The sequence below is a fragment of the Caretta caretta genome, chromosome 23, assembly GCF_965140235.1.
Source record: "Caretta caretta isolate rCarCar2 chromosome 23, rCarCar1.hap1, whole genome shotgun sequence".
In the NCBI taxonomy this organism is placed as follows: domain Eukaryota; kingdom Metazoa; phylum Chordata; order Testudines; family Cheloniidae; genus Caretta; species Caretta caretta.
Window position 1 is genome coordinate 13,776,522 of NC_134228.1, and position 19,587 is coordinate 13,796,108.

General features: G+C 52.4%; 1 protein-coding gene and 1 long non-coding RNA gene across 2 annotated transcripts; both read right to left on the bottom strand.

Moving 5' to 3' along the window:
• Nucleotides 1–4,986: 4,986 nt before the first annotated feature.
• Nucleotides 4,987–18,339, bottom strand: LOC125628321 (uncharacterized). The gene is made up of 2 exons (XR_012665829.1): nucleotides 18,123–18,339; nucleotides 4,987–7,638 (listed from the first exon to the last, which is right to left on the bottom strand). It is a non-coding gene; the product is annotated as an uncharacterized LOC125628321 (long non-coding RNA).
• LOC142068351 (uncharacterized) lies at nucleotides 5,945–14,030 on the bottom strand. The gene is made up of 2 exons (XM_075122475.1): nucleotides 14,000–14,030; nucleotides 5,945–10,275 (listed from the first exon to the last, which is right to left on the bottom strand). Exons 1-2 carry the CDS (start codon nucleotides 14,010–14,012, stop codon nucleotides 8,708–8,710), a joined length of 1,581 nt encoding a protein of 526 aa, XP_074978576.1. The 5' UTR covers nucleotides 14,013–14,030; the 3' UTR covers nucleotides 5,945–8,707.
• Nucleotides 18,340–19,587: the final 1,248 nt, after the last annotated feature.

Here is a 19,587-nt window from a genome sequence, read left to right on the forward strand (position 1 = left end):
CGGAAAGTGATTCTGCCCCAGGTCTGGAGGTGGAAGGGACCGTTTTCAGGGTTACTAAATTAATGTGTTGTGTCTTGTGTGCACACACACACCGAGATAACAACTAGTCTTTCACACTTGATGCTCTGTCTCTCCTGCCCGGTGGTGTACGGTTTCACAGCCAACACTTTCACAGGGACAAACACGTCAATGTCACCTCACAACGTGGGATACGGGGATCAGACGTGAGATTGTCGCGTGCAGCAGTTTACAGGCACGTCATCAGGGCTAATCACGAAAGACAGGCTATACGTCGAATACCGGTGTGTACAATACTCACACAGACAGGTTTGCGGGGAGGCTCCCTTGAGGCGTAGGGAACTGGGCACGAGCTGGGACCTGCTCTGCCAGCACCACGGACGTGTAGGAGTCGGGCTGGGAGCGGGAGGGAAAGCCCCAAACAACAGAGGGGCGCTGATGTCCCTCCGAGTTGCAGGAACGAGGCAACGCGGAGTGAAAAGCCTTCACGCGTTGGGGCTGATGGGCCTTGGCCGCTCCTGGGGGCTGCCGGCTGGGAGTGGGGAAGAAGTATCTGGGCTGGCTGGCGTCTGTCACTGCAGGGCCATTGAAATCAACGGGCCAGATCCTGTACTCCTCACGAAAGGCTTTCTTCGAGCCACGGGCGGCGGGTATAAAAGGCCAGGGGAGGTTAAGCCCCGCCCTCGCCCCGCCTCTTCCTGTCCTGGCTCCACCTGTTCCCCAGATGGCCCTGCCCTCTACCGGCTTGCTTGCGGCTCTCTGTCCCCTCCCCTCCCCTCTGCCCCACGTCTTCCTGTGAATTCAGTTTGCTTTTCTTGTTCTTCTTCCGTGTAACAAAGACGCCCATAATGGAGGTGGGGAAACTTCTCCCCGGAGGGAATGGCTTTGAGTCACTTTCCTTTGCTGCTCCGGTGAAGTTAGGTATTATGTGGCTTGCTTTAAAGGAGTCCTTGTTGGTGAGTAATGTTACTGTTTTCTTGCTAATTGTTTAGCCCTGGAGTATACCTGGCTAGCTGGCTGATGTCTAGTGGGCAGCCAGTGCCTCCCCTCCTTGCATTAAAGGGCAAAAAGTGTCATCAGTGCAGAGTTCAAGTTGCCTGGTGGGATACTGGGCCCTTCCAGAACCTCAGCTGCAGCAAAACTCACACTCATGAAATACACCATTAAGGTTTCCCACATAACCTTAACTCTGCCCTCTTTCAGAACTTCCCCGTTAACACACAGACATTTACGTGGTTGACCCCCTACTGTGGATGAAATGTACAAGCTTTTCACCTCCATTTACAGGCCTTCAAACCTGAGCCCCCAACCAGGTCTGACCACACACTGACCCTAACCCACACAGGGGCGCAACCCCACACCCCACACACTCCTGCTCCTCAGAGACACCCTCTGATCACCTCCCTCAACACCGCTGGCCCCACCCACACTCTCTGGGTGTGGAGGTCAGTGTCTCTTTTGATGCTGTGGGCCCCATGAGGTGCAGCTGGAGCTGATAGAGGTGTTCTGCAACTGCCCGCTCCTCGAATGGTTAATTTGGATGGCGTCGATTCTCTGTGGGTCTGGCCCGTGTTGCCTATTCAAAGAAACAGGACTCGATTATCCATTTTAGGCATTTTATTCCAATGGTGAACAAATAAAACCAAGTGCCCACATCACGAAGGCTAATCTGCCATACACATGACGCCACGCACGAAGGGTTAAATTACACCGGCACACAGGTTAAGGTCAAAGCAGTACATCGATTGCCTTGGAATCCAGTCGTCAATTAAGCCAGGCCATCGGATTAATACCAGGGAAATTCAACCCTGATCAAATCTAAAACAGGAACCCAAAGAGCAGGCTTGCGTATTTAGTTATAAACTCTAATCAGTGATCTCTATCTAGGCAGTACAATCCAGCTGTGGCTGGCTGAATATCCCAATACGGAAACCAAATCAGTGCTTACATTTAAACTGCCTCAAAGCCAATTAAAGCTTCTTCGTTAGGCTATAGGTTTCAGAGGGGTAGCCGTGTTAGTCTGTATCAGCAAAAACAACAAGGAGTCCTTGTGGCACCTTAGAGACTAACAAATTTATTTGGGCAGAAGAATTCTCTACACAAAAGAAAAAATGGACACAAATCAGACATCAAGAATTGTAACATTCAAAAACCAATAGGAGAACACTTCAATCTCCCTGGACACTCGATAACAGACTTAAAAGTGGCCATTCTTCAATAAAAAAACTTCAAAAACAGACTCCAAAGAGAAACTGCAGAACTGGGATTAATTTGCAAACTGGACACTGTCAAATTAGGCCTGACTAAAGACTGGGAGTGGCTGGGTCACTACAAAAAGTAATTTTCCCTCTGCTGATACTCACCCCTTCTTGCCAACTGTTGGGAATGGGTGACATCCACCTTAACTGAATTGGCCTCATTAGCATTGACGACCCCCCTACCCCGCAACTTGGTAAGGCAACTCTGATCTTTTCATGTGCTGTGACAAATATACTGCTTACTGTATTTTTCACTCCATGCATCTGATGAAGTGGGTTTTAACCCATGAAAGCTTATGCCTAAATAAATTTGTGAGTCTCTAAGGTGCAACAAGGACTCCTGGTTGTTTTTTCCGTAGGCTCTGTCTACACTTCCTATCTTACCGCAGACAGCTGTGCGGCTGTAAGTTCTCCCGTGTAGCCAGACTTTGACAGTGGGAGAGAACTCTCCCACTGGCAAAATCAAACCACTCCCAATAAGCGGCGGTAGCTTTGTCAGGGGGTGGCAGGGGGAGCGTCTCCCGCTGGCAAAGTGCTGTCCACACCCCGGCGCTTTTCGTCAGTAAAATGTATGTCGGTCGGGGGGGGGGGGGTTGTTTTTTTCACTCCCCAGACAACACAAGTTGTATCAACAGAAGTGCCATGTAGACATAGTCTCAGAGTTCACTATGGTGTTGCTAATCCTTCTCCTTGCCCTCCCCAGCAATGCGCCAATAAAGATGCAGATCTCACGGCGACTTTACACATTTTATACAATTTATACCCAGCAACGTAGAGCATTTGAACGCTCTCTCAGAGGAGGATCATAGCTTCAGTCATTTCATAGGGCAGAGACTTAGGACCACTAAGGGCTTGTCTCCACTACCCCTTAAGTCACTGGTCCCCAAATGTTGAGGGTTGCACCCCTCTTCCCCCTGTCCATGCCCCTTGCCCCCTCCCCGGAGCCAGGGCCAGGAGCGGGGCCATGGCTCCCAGGGAGGGGGCGAGGGGGCACAGACAGGAGTACAGGGGCCAAGGCTGGGGGCACAGCTGGGGGTGGGTCCGGGACCGTAGCCACAGCCAGGGGCCAAGGCTGGGGGTGGGAGAGGAGCCGCAGCCAGGCCGCAGTGGGGGCTGGCAGCCGGGCCCACAGCCCAATGCGGAGCCGTGCCGAGGCTGGGGATAGGGCCAGGTGTGGGGCCAGAAGTCAGGACTGTGGCTGGGGGGGATGGGGCTGGAGCAGAACTGGGAGCAGGGCGGGGCTGAGTGCTGCTCCCTCCCCACCCCAAGGGGGCTGGCCCAGACCTGCCATGCCCCACCCCCACCCCAAAATGTCCCTCTAGGGGGGCGCGCCCCACAGTTTGGTGACCCTGGCTTAAGTTGATGTAATTTATGTTGCTCGGGGGTGTGAAAAAGCCCTTCGATTTGCGTAACTATTCCTTCTATCGCGTTCCCTGTATGGATTTTACAGGTGCTTTTACACGCATGAGCGCGCCCCCCACCCCCACCCCCACCCCCCAACATAACAGAAACGCTGAGCTGTCTCCCAGTTAATAAAAAACAAAGACCAAAAATAGAAGAGAAGAAGAAGAAGAAGAAAGTTCAGGAAGCGCCGATAACGACAAGGGGTCAGACCTCTGTGGCGCTCCCGTTCTTTGGACGCGCCCGGAATAGGAGCTGGAGCTGCCATCGGGGAACCAGGGGCAGCTGACCCCGCGCTTCAGGCTAGTGTGGTTTTTTGGGTACAGAGACTCTGGTCAAAGCTGGCTTGGCCTGCCTTTGATGCGGTGACTTCCTTCCATAAAAGGGGATGAGTCTGGAGGGTGGGGGGGTCCAGAAAAGTCATCCTCTCTTCCAGAGCTTGTTGACCTGAAAAGTGAAGGACTTCTGCTTTTCCCTTCATCTTTATCCTTGATGATTTTCAAACCAATGTCAATTTGGAAGAGTCCCGCTTAGCCCAGCATAAGAACATAAGACCAGCCACACTGGGTCAGGCCAAAGGTCCATCTAGCCCAGTGTCCTGTCTTCCGACAGTGGCCGATGCCAGGTGCCCCAGAGGCAATGAACAGAACAGGGAATCACCAAGTGATCCATCCCCTGTCGCTCGTTCCCAGCTTCTGGCAAACAGAGGCTAGGGACACCATCCCTGCCCATCAGGGCTAATAGCCATTGATGGACCGATCCCTCATGAACTTACCAAGTTCTTTTTTGAACCCTGTTATAGTCTTGGCCTTCACAACAGTAGTTTCCTTAAACTATCCATTGTTGCAAACCACATGCAGTGTGGATGTGGGAACCCCACAATATCAAAAGGAAAAGAAACACAAGGCCAATTATGGGGTGTTTTTTTTCCATAGCCTGGCCTGACGGTTAAACAGCGGTTGCTCTAAAATCTGGCCTCCTTAAAAGGAAAAGGCAGCTCTGCACCCACACAAATAACTGGTTGCTATATAAACAGAAAAGCCAGCATCATGGATCCATTGCCATTTTAAATACCGACATCTCCTGAGGGATGGGAATGCATCACTGGATGATTCCCTGTTCTGTTCATTCCCTCTGGGGCACCTGGCATTGGCCACTGTCGGAAGACAGGACACTGAGCTAGATGGACCTTTGCTCTGACCCAGTCTGGCCGTTCTGTTGTTCTTCTCTTTGCTTTGTGAACAAGAGAAGTGGGGAACTCTGTCTGCTTGTTCTCATATTTCCCCATCTCATCCCCTCTGGAGTCAGGTTTTACGTCAGAAGTCTTTAATCCAGGGGGAGTAAACGACATCAAATACACTTTTCAGGATTAGCCACCCTTTCTTATAGGCCTGAAAACAAACAAAGAAACAGAGAACCCAAGATAACTTTCATTGTGACCCCATATGATAGTGTATCTATCACATAATCCGTGTCTTATTCTGTAATAAATCACTTCATCTTTAATTCCATTTGCACTGCTAACAACACATTCAAAGGCTGCAAAATTGGATCATGTGTGTTAGTTTTCTCGTATTCCCCATTTCCTCCACAGGAACCCTGGGTAAAGTTGTGTTCCGCACTAATGTAGGTGCCATCCGTTTCTTGTGAGTTCATTTATCTCCAGGTATTTTGCCCTAAAGATGGGTGAAAGTCTCCTCCCCCTCTGTGGGAAGGTTGGCACAATGAGAAAAAGCACTCAGACTCTGTTTCCACACTTTCTAATCATTCAGAGGAGCAGGAGGTAGAGAACTGATGCCAATCCGTAAACCACAAAAGCCGAACAAAGAGACAAGAGCAGAGAAGTAGAACACAACATTCATCCAACCTGAGTTCAGAGTCTTACAAATTCCTTCCCCAGTGGGCTTGTGTAGCATGGCCGTGCTTCTTGTCCAACAAGACAGCCAGATTGGAACTCATCGGGAAGAAATATCAATCGTTTCTCATTATCTCATGACACTTCAGATCCAAATGGGAAGGGGACAATCACTCCCCACTGAAACATGACAACTTGTGGGACCATAATCAATATCACTGAGCTAGGGAGTCAGGTTCTAAATACAAAGAGTTTACCTGGCCATAGGACAACTTTGAATATCTGCTACTTCTACGGAAATTCATGTCTAATCCTTGGCCTTGGTTGGGGGTAACTTCATATTTCTCAGTAGTAGAATCCGCACAAAAGCTCAGGAGTAATCGTGAGGAACGGCTTCCCCAAACACGTCCAGTTTATTTATTACACAGTTTATTTATTTAATCTGATGGCACAAATCTAAGTTAGGGACTCGACACAGGCCTGGATCACAGTCCCTGTCAGCCACCAAAGCTGGGGTATCTATGAAAAAAGAGGCAGAATCCAGGAGCTCTCTCACATTCAACACTCAATTCATTTTATACACGGTTGCAGCATTACAAGGGGTAAGCGCCACAACACGGCTCATTCCATTTTCTCCATCTCCACATAGATGGGGACTGCATGGCCGCCCTAAATTATAGGCAAACAGCATCTGATTAAGAAGGTGATATTTTCAGGAGTAACCTTCTGGGCCGCAACAGCTTTGGGAAGCAAATATCCGGGTGTCAGTGTGTTTTAAGGGAATGATCGTTTCTCTCATAGCCCCCCATCAATCTCAGCTGATGCTGTCAAACAAAACTAATACCCCAATATTTGACCAATCAGGAAAGAGAGGACACCCCCCCATAACGCAAAGGGGTGTCAGACACTTTAAATTTCATATAAAATGAAATTCCAGAGCAGGTGACATCTGATGATTCAAAATCAGAACAGATTCTCCCATTGTATTCTCCTCTGATGCATTCAAACCTGCTTCACTCAGAGCCACTTCATTATTATTCAGCAGCCCCAAATTTTAACATCATGGTAATGGGGGAAAACAGCCAACGTTCCCACCTTGCAAAGAAGCCAGGCTCAGCAGGAAAAAGCTCAGAAATACTTTTCCGATGGAAGGAAACCAGGATTAAAAGAGGGAATGATTACTCTGCTTTTAGGATCCATTCAAATCCCCCCGCCAGCGTTTTCACCTCCCGCCTGCCCTCAGTGAGTTTGATTTAGGATCAGCGCGTGATAACTCACCGCAGCGTGCTGCGAACGGTGAGTGGCAGTGAAGGAGCTGGAGGGGTAGAAAGTGGGGATTATAAACTCTGTTGTGGCTGGTGCGGATGGCTGGGCTGAGACTGGGGAAGTGGGATCTTGATGGTGATGTGGAAGGAGGGAATCCCGGATCTCCCTCGGGAAAGAGAGGCTGAAATGACGCTTACCCCCTGTGCTGCTTTTCGTTACATTGCAATCTTTCCCCACAACGCTGATCAACGTGCAAACCACTGGGAATGAGACATTCTGTTGGAGCACCCGTGGAGAAAAAACGGTGGGTGCTGAGCACCCACTGGCAACCTCCCCCTCCCTCCAGTGCTTCCCGCCCGCCACTATCAGCTGTTCTGCGGCGTGCAGGAGGTGCTGGGGGGGGAGGAGCGAGGGTGAGGCATGTTCATGGGAGGGGGCGGGAAGGGGATGGAGTGAGATGAGACGGGGCAGGGTGGAAAGAGGCAGGGGGTGGGTCCTGGGGCAGAGCCGGGGTTGAGCCCCACCGGCACATTAGAAAACTGGTACCTGTTTTCTGTCGCCAAAGGGAGATCTCTGTGACTATGGCAATGGGGGAACAGTACAGATGTGATGCTCAGGGTTTGTCCAGACTAGGAAAAGCCATGGGGATTAGGTCAGGTCAAGGGGAAAGCGAACCCCATTCTCTGTACCTGGGTTTATATCCGCACTGCAGCTAGATGTGTGTGTTTACATCACGATAGCTCACGTCAGCAGCTAACTCCACGTACAAGCTGAGTGGAGACAAGGGACAGGTCGTTTTCACCTCAGTGGAGCTAGTTGTGGTCAAGCCTCGCCACGCACCTGCAGGAGACGAGAGGCCACGGTTCAGGCAGTGGTGCAAAGAGCCTTACCGGGTGCTGTGCGGGAATGAGCAAATGCATTTAAAAGGGGGAAAAAAAATCTTTGGCAAGGCTTAGTCGGGCCATTCGTGGCATTCCTCTCCCGTGCGGACTTGCTTGTGGGCACGGGGAGGCTAGCTCCCGGCCGGCCCCGCCCCTCCTGCTCCCCTTCCCCTGCCAGCGCCCGGGGCCCCTCAGTGCTGTGTGGCCCCAGCCACCCCAAGTCCTGTCCGCCAGCCGCCCATGGCCACCTCGCCTTATCCCCAGCCCCAGCACGCTTCCCTGAAGAGGAGCAGCCAGCCTGCCCGGGCTGTGGCCCAGGGGGAAGGGCAAGCAGGAGGGGGCCTTCTGGGCGGAGCGTGGGTGGAGCCACGCTGGGCTTATTTGGGGAGGTACAGCCTGCCCCGGCCTACGTTGGGTCTCTTGCCCGTGGGGAGTCTCTGATTTGTGATAAGATGAGAGCTCTCCATAGGGCAGGGCTCTCCCTCTTTGCAGACCCCTGTCCCCCTTTCCGGAGTTGGATTTCTCTTGCTCCTGCCAGTTTTCCCCTCACTTAAAAAAACGACATGCTTACAAAACCAGAGCTATAAATACAAAAGTGTCCCAGCCACACTAATACTAAAAATGTGCGGATGTTCTCCTTTTTACCATAGCATCATGAAATAAATGAATTGGAATATAAATATGGTCCTCGCATTTCAGCGTACAGCCTATAGAGCCGTACAAACAAGTCATTGTCCGTAGGAAATTTTAGTGTGTCCTGACTTCGCTCGTGCTTTTTACGTCACCTGTTGTAAGGCTAGGCAACTGTTGAGATGAGTTAATGTCGCCCTGGAAGACCTCCGTCATCCTGGTTGGGAGCCACCTGGTGTAGGGTGTCTCTCCAGCGTGGATTCTCAGATGCCTAAGAAGGGCCGAGCTTAGCTTTTCCCACACTCGGAGCATGGATAGAGTCTGTCCCCCGTGGGCATTCTCTGGTGTCTAAGAGAAGATGACTCATGACGGAAGCTTTTCCTGAACTCAGAGCCCGTTCAGCGTGTCTCCCCCATGTGGATTCTCTGATGTGATATCAGGTTTGAGCTCTGCCGGAAGCTTTTCCCGCACTCGGAGCAGGCGTAGGGCGTCTCTCCGGTGTGAATCCTCCGGTGCGTGATGAGACTGGATCTCTGCCGGAAGCGTTTCCCGCACTCGGCGCAGGCGTAGGGCGTCTCCCCGGTGTGGATTCTCCGGTGGGTGGTCAGGGTAGAGCTGTGGCTGAAGCTTTTCCCGCACTCGGAGCACGTGTAGGGCGTCTCCCCCGTGTGGATCCTCCAGTGGGTGCGGAGGCCGGAGCTCCGCCTGAAGCTTTTCCCGCACTCGGAGCACGTGTAGGGCGTCTCTCCCGTGTGGATTCTCCAGTGCGTGGTAAGGGCAGAGCTGTGGCTGAAACGTTTCCCGCACTCGGAGCACGGGTAGGGAGTCTCTCCCGTGTGGATCCTCAGATGTCTAATAAGGGCAGAGCTGTGGCTAAAACGTTTCCCGCACTCAGAGCATGCGTAGGGGGCCTCTTCCATGTGGATTCTCCAATGTGTGATGAGGGTCGAGCTCTGGCTGAAACTTTTCCCGCACTCGGAGCACGTGTAAGGCGTCTCCCCGGTGTGGATTCTCCGGTGTCTGATAAAGGTTGATCTCTGACTGAAGCGTTTCCCACATTCGGCGCAGGCATAGGGCGTCTCCCCGGTGTGGATCCGCCGATGGGTGTTCAGGTTTGAGCTCTGCCGGAAGCTTTTCCCGCACTCGGAGCAGGCGTAGGGCGTGTCTCCGGTGTGGATCCTCCGATGTGCGATGAGGGTCGAGCGCAGACAGAAGCGTTTCCCGCACTCGGCGCAGGTGTAGGGCGTCTCTCCCGTGTGGATCCTCCGGTGCGTGACCAGGGCAGAGTACCGATTGAAGCTTTTCCCGCACTCGGAGCAGGCGTAGGGCGTCTCCCCGGTGTGGATGGTCTGATGTCGAATGAAGGTTGAACTCTGGCTGAAGCTTTTCCCGCACTCGGCGCAGGTGTAGGGCGTCTCCCCGGTGTGGATCCTCCAATGCGTGATGAGGTTTGAGCTCTGCCTGAAGTTTTTCCCGCACTCGGCGCAGGTGTAGGGCATCTCGCCGGTGTGGATTCTCTGGTGCGTGATGAGGTTTGAGCTCCGCCGGAAGCATTTCCCGCACTCGGCGCAGGTGTAGGGCGTCTCGCCGGTGTGGATTCTCTGGTGGCTGACCAGGGATGAGCTCTGACTAAAGCGTTTCCCGCACTCGGCACATGCGTACGGGGTCTCGCCCGTGTGGATTCTCTGGTGTCTAATTAGGGAGGAGCTCTGGCTGAAGCTTTTCCCACACTCAGTGCATGGGTAGGGTCTCTCGCCCGTGAGGATGCTCCGATGTCTAATAAGGTGTGAGCGGCTCCTGACGGTTTCCTCCGCTCTGTGCTGACTCTCACAGGCTTTGGTCTGTGGCCAACCACAGCAAACGTCCCCTTTGCATCTCCCTGCAAACGTCCCGCGAGGCTCTCCTGGATCAGCATCTTCTTGCTGGGGCTTCTCCTCCCCATTCTCACTCACCATCCCAGCGTCACCTGCCGGGACAGAGAGAGAATCCAGACATGGGTCACCTACTTTGCTGTGGAGACAGAAAACCTTTGACAGAGAGGTGGGAAAAGGGGGGAAGGAACCAATAGAAGTGACGAAGGGATCAAAGAAATCAGGACCTGAAATCCCCTCCAACCCCAAACCTTTCCCCAGAGGAAAGAGACGGGAGGGGATCAACTCTGAATCCACAATCCATCCCAGCATTCAGGGGAAGGGACATATCAGTTCCTTCACCAAGGAGGGAAGCTGACAGCACGTTTTTTTCCCCCCTGGAAAGATGGATCACAGCCTGCTTGGCCCCAAAATGGTTCAAGAATATTGGGTGAGCTACACTTTATCAGACATGAGGGTCTCTTGTTCATGACGTCTTATGCTTTAGAAGGCAGGTTATGATTTTATTTTTACATGTAGCCATTTCTGTCCAATACTTCTGCTTCCTGCGACCGAACCTCCATGCTCGATTCAATCCAGCTATCCTTGCTTTTGTGACTAACTCACCGAAGTACCGTAGGTAGAGAGGAGTATGATCTGAGGTGAAACTGGTAAGCTGGAGCGAACTGTTTCTTTGCAAGAAGCAGATCGGTGAAAACAGTCAGTGTCCAGGGGACCAAGGGCTGGACACTCAGGAGTTCTCACAACAAAATTATTAGTGGCCAACTCTTGCTGGTGGCCGCTCTGACAAATTTTCCTAAAATACTTAATTAGCTTTAGGAAAAAACAAATAAATATGCACATGTACAGGTCCAAATCATTATAATTTATTTATGTAGGGGTTTTTTTTTCCAGACTCCATTATAAACATAATGTACTGCTGTATTTTGGTGCCCCTGCTCCCTCTCGCTGCCCCCATCCATCACCTCTAGCCTCCATTGCCTCCCCTGGCTCCCCACTGCCCCCCAGCCCCACTCCTTCCCCCCCGTTCCCCTGAGCTCCCTTCTGCAGCATTGCTCACCCCACTTCTTGCCTCTTTACCATGGTGCCCAGTAAGGCCAGCCTGGCTGAAGCCCAGAGCCGGAGCCCCGCAGCTGAAGCCAGGTGGGAGAGGGGGCTGAAGCCCACTCGTGGAGTCCCATGTGGCTGAAGATGGGGGCGGGGGAGAAGCCTCTTCTGGAGCCCCTGGGCACTGGGGTTGGGGGGGGCACAATCTGAAGGAGAGAACACATGAGCTCCCCACGTGTCTTCTCTGCCCAACCCTGAGCCCACCTGACACGCAGTCCCCACCCCACATTACCTGGGGGGGGGCCCTCCATCCTTCTCCCCCTGCACCGCTCCCCCCCCCCCCACAGCACATTGGGCCATTCTCCTGGGCAGCCGGACCCGGGTGGGGCGTGGACAGAGCCACTTCTCATGCTGGCTGAAGCTGGCTGCTCCGGGTCGGTGCGTGTGCCCCAGCACGGGAACAAAGGACTTGGGAGGTATGAGGTGAGGAGTCGGGGCGCTGCTCAGAGGGAAATCTGACCGAGGAGGTCTGAGGGAGTGACAGGAGGAGACAGCTGTGGGCTCTGGCTAACTAGACTGGACTCTACTGCAGCCTTTATTTCTCTGTGCTAACCCAGAGCGTCCTATGCTGTGCTCCAGCCCGCTAAGAGACCCTCTTGTTTGACAGCGTGGGCTGAGAGCCGCTGACGGTGCCTGCGGGGGCGCATTGGTCCCTAAGACTGCACGAGTCTTCCTCGGGGGGAGGGGGGGTCTGTCTCAGTGGTACTCCTTGAACGGCTCTTGCGGGGCAGAGCAGGGGTGCTGGAGGCTCAGGGGCCCAGCCTAAGGAGGAGGTGAAGCTGCCGAAGAGTGGGACCCACTAGGGGATCTGGCCCACTAGAAAGGGTCCTCCCAGAGACTGCTCCAAAGCTGGGGATCCGTGACACCCACCCTGCCCACTTCCCGGGGCAGGGGGCCTTCCTCCCCGCTCTCGGCTCCCCTGCTCTCCCTTCACGCCCGGCACCACACGTACGCTCCTCCCATCTGACTGTCCCACAGTCTGCACATACCACAGTTAGGGATGCCAACTTTGTGCTATTTAAAAATGGGACACTCCAGCAGGACTGCCCGAACCTCCCCACGGTGCCCTGCCTTTCCCCCAGAGCCCCCACCCCAGCCCCTTGCCCTGCCCCCCCCAAAGCCCCGCCCCGATTCACTCCTCTTCCCCCCTGACCCCACCGCTTGCTGCTCTTCCCCCTCCCTCCACCCTGCCTGGGTCGGGAGGGACTCGCCCGTGGAGGCAGGGCTGGGAGCTGACGCAGGTAGGAGGCAGCTCCTGGCTGAGTAGGGGCTGGCGTGGGTGACGACCTGGTGCTTCCCCATCTCCCCCGCCTGCAGTAACCAGACTTTTGGTGTCCGGTCAGTAGATCTGACCGAACACTGTCAGGTCCCCTTTTCTACTGACTTTCTGGTCGAAAACGGGGCTCCTGGCCACCCTAAATAGAACACCTATTTCCTAGCCCAGTGCTTCTCAACCTGGGGGGCCAGGATCCCTCAGGGGGGTCATGAGGTTATTACAAGGGGGATTGCAAGCTGTTAGCCTCCACCCCAAACCCCGCTTTGCCCCCAGCATTTATAATGGTGTTAAATATATTCAAAGATGTTTTTAATTTATAAGGGGGGAGTCACACTCAGAGGCTTGCTATGTGAAAGGGGTCACCGGTACAAAAGTTTGAGAACCACTGACTTTATTTAGAATTGTACTAGCTGCATATGTTGCTCTTAAAATGAGGACAAGGCCCAAAAGCTCAATTTATTAACTTCATTTTTACATCCCTCAAATAAAGAGAGATTAAATTTAAAAATCGTATCTTTCAAAATGGCCAACGCCACCAAAAACGCACAGGTCCAAACATGGTACCGGGGACATCAGGTAAAAAGGGGGCATGGAAACCTGCCAAAATTACATAATCGAGTTATCACTACTCTGGATATCACTATCCTTACCCCGCTCGCTATCTCCTGCCCCCTGACAATCTCACTATTTGCAGGGCAGCTGGGCCAAGAAGTTTTCTGAGGGATTCTCATGCCTAATCCTCTCAGAGCAGCCAGGATGCAACAAGGTGTGGGGAGAGAGAGCCCACCCCCCCATCCCCAGGGTGCATGGTTTTCATATTTATCACACATCTACTAGCCGGAGGCTGATACCGGAGATAAGAGCCCCCAGAAGAGTCCAAGGACAGTCAGAATCCCAACACCCACTCCATGAAAAAAATCGGATAAAACAATATACAGGAGAACCCCAGAGTTACGAACTGACCAGTCAACCACGCACCTCATTTGGAACCAGAAGTACGTAATCAGGCAGGAGCAGAGATACTCTCTCTTTCTATATATATAATGCAAAACAGTACAGTGCTCTGTTAGACGTAAACTACTAAAAAAATAAAGGGAGAGTTTAAAAAATAAAAAGATCTGACGAGGGAAGGAAACTGTTTCTGGGCTTCTTTCATTTAAAGAAAGATGGTTCAAAGCAGCCTTTTTCTCCTGCATAGTAAAGTTTCAAAGCTGTGTTACACAGTGTTGAGTTGTAAACTTTTGAAAGAACAACCCTGATGTTTCAGACATTTCAGTCTTGCGAACAACCTCCGTTCCTGAGGGGTTCATAACTCTGAGGTTCTACTGTATAATGCATAAAAGAAAGAGGAAGTTGCTAGAAAAGAATATGAGCCAGAGGCTGGAATTGTAGAACATTAATAAGGGAAGCAGAAGGATACAAAGACTGTATGGTACCTGTGGTCAGCATAGTGAAACACAACGTGAAGGAGTTTTTTAAAAACAAGAAGAATCCTAACCATGAGCTGGGTCCATTACTAGAGGGAAATGCAAAAATATCTATAATAATGCAGAAAAGGCAAAAAGCGTTCAATATATATTTCAGTTCTGTATTTGGGAAAAAAGAAACAGATGATGCAGTCACGTCATATGAGGATGGAGACACTTGTTCCATTCCACTAGTAACTCATGAGGAAGTGAAACAGCAGCTACCATAGTTAGACATTTTAAAATCAGCGGGTCCAGTTAACTTGTATGCAAGAGTTTTAAAAAAGCTGGCTGAGGTGCTCTCTGGACCAATAATGTCAATTTTCAGTAGGTCTTGGATACTGAGGAGATCCAGAAGACTGGAGGAAAACTAGTGCTGTGCCAATATTTAGAAAGAGTGAAAGGGATGACCCGAGTAATTATAGGTCTGTCACTCTGACATTGATAACATGCAGGCTAATGAAGTAGCTGATATTGGATTTGATTAATTAATACCAATCAACATAGATTTAGGGGAAATATATCCTATCAAACGAATTGGTATATTTTTTTGCTGAGATTAAGTGTTTGGTCAATAAAGGTAATAGTGTTGATATGTAGACTTCGGTAAGATATTTGACTTAGTACACACGATACTTTGATTAAACTAGAACAATACACAAGTAACATGGCACACACAAAAAATGGCTAACTGAGAGGTCTCAAAAAGTAATGGAGAACCATGGTCAAGCGGGTGTGTTTCTAGTGTGGTCCCCCAGGGATCAATTCTTGACCCTACGCTATTTAATATTTTTATCAGTGACCTGGCAGAGAACATAAAATCGTCACTGAAAAATTGCCAGACGACACAAAGGTCGGGGGAGTGGCAAATAACGACACAAAGGTCGGGGGAGTGGCAAATAATGTGGGTCAGGAGCATCAGGCTCCAGCTCTGGGAGTCTGGGAAGTTTTCCCAGCCCCGGATAGGTGAGTTATTTCCTGTTCCACAAATAGGGAACATCCCACTCCCAACCCGCAGGAGTCTGTTCCTAGAAACCATGCCCCACGTTAAACGAGTTCTGGCAGATTTTTCACATCACTCCTCTCCCTTTCTCCCCTCTTTGTATTTTCTGCCCTCTTCCCACCTCCAGCAGCTCTCATTGTCCTGTGCATTTACTGGCTGGAACCTCCCCAGCCCTGCCTCATCCCCCTGAGGCCCCTCCCCTGCCCCGCCCCTTCCCCCAGAGGCTCCACCCCCCCATTCACTCCTCTTCCCCCCATTCCTCCCGTCACTCGCTGCTTTTCCCCTCCTACCTCCCTGCCCGGGCCAGGAGGGACTTACCTGCAGAGCCGGGTTTGGGAACTGCAGCTGCCCAATGCAGGTTGGAGGCGGCCCAAACTGAGTAGATGCTGGAGCGGGTGATGACCCGACGCCTCTCCGCCTCCCCTGCCCACAGTAACCAGACTTTGGGTGTGCGGTCAGTAGATCTGACCGGACACTGTTAGGTCCCCTTTTGGACCAAACTTTCCGGTCAAAAACCGGGCACCTGGCCACCTAGATCTGGAGTGAAACGGAAATGGTTTCCCCCATTTCACTCCCAGATTCCCCTGCAGGCTTTTCCCCCTACAAACGGACTTTCAAGGTTCTGCCACCCTGGGAAACACGCAGGCCACGTCTACACGATACGGTTTTGTTGAGAAAAGCCAGGAGGTGTCCCACAATGCCCACGGTGATCACTCTGGCCACCAGTTTGAACTCCGCCGCCCTGCAGCCAGGGGTGCTGGAACAATTTATAACAATGCCCCTGATCTGAGTTCCTTTCTGGTGAATCTGACAGTCGACCTGCAGGGCCATCCTTAGGGACACGCAGAATACGCAGCTGCGTAGGGCACCATGAAATTGGGGGCACCAAATTGCCCCCAGTGTCGTGGTGCCCTACGCAGCTGAGTGCTTCGTATGCGGCAGCACCGGCAGCCAGCCCCCAGCTGCCCCCCCCCGTCCGTTCCTAAGGGGGTGCGGGGCCCAGGACAACTCCCTCTGCCCCTGCCCCACCTCTTCCTGGTGTGTCGCTCGGCTTCCCACCATCGGTGAGTGTGTGGGGGGAGGCGGACCCCTTCCCCCAAGCGACGTGGCTGGGGCAGGGGGGAGCAGAGCGGGCTGGGGCCGGGTTGTTTCGATTCCTGCTCTCGGCCCCCCCACTAATCCCCAGGGCCCGCAGGCCTTCAGCGCAGCCCAGACCCTCCGCGGGGGGGAGCAGGTGCTCAGGCTGCGTAGGGCACCATATTTGGTAGGGACGGCCCGGTCGACCTGTCCCGGCGATGCCAAAATAACTTCGTGTCTTAGGAGGTCCCTGTGAGCGATTTTATACCAGTGGCCAAGAAAGCAGTAAAGAGGGAAAATCTGAGCCAATTTCTTAGCAGAATTTGATAAGCAGAGAGAAAAGGGGCAACAGGTGCTAGACTTTTATAGCAATAGTCAAGAATTTGAGAAAAGGGCCAAATCTGTGGAGATTTTAGGCTCATATTTTATAATTAGAAAGACAGGGGAAATCTCAGGGAATGTTAACTAGAATCATAGAATCACAGGATTGGAAGGGACCTCGAGAGGTCGTCTAGCCAGTGCCCTGCATTCATGGCAGGACTAAATATTATCTAGACCGTCCCTGACAGGGGTTTGTCCAACCTGCTCTTAAAAATCCCCAAAGACGGAGATTCCGCCACCGCCCTGGGCAATTTATTCCAGTGCTTCACCACCCGGACAGCTCGGAAGTTTTTCCTAATGTCCAACCTGAACCGCCCTGGCTGCCATTTAAGCCTATGGCTTCTTGTCCTGTCCTCTGAGGTAAAGAAGAACAACACGAGTAACAGATGACTAGAAAAGAAAACTAAAAAAGCAGGGAAAAATGTTAGGGTATTTTATATCAATCTTTGAGAATTGGGGAGAAAATAGGTCGAAAATTGAAATATTTGATCATCCGAGAGAGAAAAAAGCCAAGATCTGAACAGATGAGACGATCCAAACAATCTAAAAATGGTCAGTCATGGAGACTCCAGCACAACCCATGGTAAATTGTTCCAGTGATTAGTTCCTCTCACCGTTACAAGTGTACCTCTTCTTTCGAGGTTTTGTGTCACTGTTAAATAACTGAGGCAGGTGGGAATGTTAAAAGGGATGGTATAGGAAAGTGAAATAGACCTGTGGACAGGAATAGTCCCTCACCACCACCTCCAGACAGTGCCAGGAGCTTTTGGGATGCTGCTTTAAGAGGGCAAGTGATGGGTTATGGGGCAGGCTGTGGGGTGCGGACAGGTGACTGGTAGCTGGCCGGAAGCAATGTTAGGCCGTTGCGGGGACAGCACCTGGGACTGGGTAACCTCAAACTGGGCAGCCCCCTCCTTACCCCTTCCATGCCTTATTGCTGGAAGAGAACAGCCGCCCCAGCCCACCCCAGAAGCAGCCAAGTCGCTGGGATCTCCAAGCTGCACCCGTTGACCCCCTTCCCATTTGGGGAACCACTCGGGGGGCAACAATTTCCCACCTAAACAAAGACAATTTGCAGCTGGTCAAACAGGTGGGGAAATATCAGAGGAGATTTTAAAGGCACATTGAAGAATTAAGAGATAAAAAGGGGTAAAATCAGAGGAGGAGACTAGACAGAGCCAAATAATTTGAGAGAAAAGGCAGAGGGGAATCTGCAGGGATTTTATATTCATAGGTGATCATTAGGGAGAATTTTATCCGCATTTGAGGGACAAATGGCAAAACCAGCGAGGATTTCATTAGCCCCCTGACCGGTCTGCCCCTGGAGATTCCTGGCTGCTCCCCGTCCAATCCACCACCTTCCACACTGTCTTTCCCCCTCCCTCATCTCAGCCTTGTTTTCCACCCCTGCCCTGGCCTGGACCGGCTCTACCTCCAAACACACAAAGGGGAAATACCTTTTCTTTCCTTGCCTCAATCCCCCAGTTTTGCTCCTGGGGTTGGGGGGTGGGGGGGAGCAGCTTCAATCAAAGAGAAAATTCCCAGGGGCTGCTAGATCTGAGGCTCCCAACTCCACTGGGGAAGAGATTCACTATCCTCCCCATCCCCAGCTCCCCTCCTCCCCTCAGTTACCTGCTGTCTCCAGCTCAGGGGTCTCTGTCCGCAGAGCCAAGGGCTGCCCTAGGGGGGCTGATTCCAGCCAGAGAAAGTCTCCCCCCTTTAATGAAGGGCTTGCCCCCTGCACAGACCCCACCGGGGAAGAAGCAGCTGCTGCATCTTGCATTTTTCCAAAGCACCCCCACCCAGGAGCTGCCCAGGGTTTGTTCTTTGTTCTCCCAGCTTCCTTCCTGCCAGCACCCCCCTGCTCCCAGCTATTCCAGCCCCTTCCTGTCTCCTTCCAGACCAACCAGGGCTGCAGCCTGTCACACACTCACTGGACAGGGGATTTTCTCCAGAGGGAACTGCTCGCCCTCATCTCTGCTGCTCCTCGTCCTCCAGAGTTGCTGTGTTTACACACACAGAGGCTCTGGCTCCTGTTAGCCCCAGTCCAGCCCCGGGAGAGTGAATGCGCCCCCCTGGGAACAGGAAAGCAACTCTTGTCTACACTACAAAATTAGGTCGACTTAATTCAGATCTGCCCCCACAGTAATTCAATCCGCTGTTGGTGTCCAGGTGCAACCCTCCTTCTGCCAGTGATGGGCGCCATCACCAGCAGCATTTGCACCCACTGAAGTGGGGCATTGTGGGGCGCAAGCATGGGACCCGGACAGCGCATGGGGCTCACACAGCTGGAGGACCCTCCACCTGCAGCCGAGCCGTGAGCCGGGCACTGGGCTCAGTTTCACAGCACAGAGCCGAACCAGCAGTGAAACTGACAGTCTTGTGAGTTTTGGCCACCTCCCCTGGCTCACAGCTGGTGGAGCCCTGAACTTGACAAGAAGGTTAACCGTGTAAACTCATCCATGGCTGCTTTCCCCCACCCCCACACCTTGGTTACCCCTTGTCATGGACGCACAGGACCGGCGCTATGCCCCCAGCTTTGGACAGCCTCTCGGACAAACCCCTTCGGTGGGCCAGACCTCCAAGGGGTTTCACTCTTCCTGCGCCTCCTTGGACCGGACCTCTGGGGCCCCAGCACGCCTGTGTCACACCGTGAGCTCTGCTCAGCAAGCCCAAATGAGATAGACTCCTCCTGGGACAAACCTGGACCCTCTTCAGGGTTCAATGCACCTCACCCAGTGTTTTCAGGGACACTCAGCATTGTCCAAACAGCTGGATTTATGAGGGAAAGGGGAGGGGTGGGGTGGCACCCCTGGGGGAAAATAAAGGTGAGCGCCTATGGCTGGGGGGAGATTTTTTTCCTCCCCCCCACCCTCCCCCCAAGCGCTCCTGCCGACACAGTGCTGTTCACACCGGCGCTTTTCATCAGCAAAACTTTTGTCTTTCGGGATGTTTTTCACATCTCTGAACGAGAAAAGTTTTGTCGGTCGGTTTCCAGTGTAGATGAAGCCTCAGGCCCTTTATCTTCTCCGGGAGGGGGGGCGGCGGGGGCCTGCAGGTGACTAGTGAGGGAGAGCATCAAGAAAGAAAAGGCTTG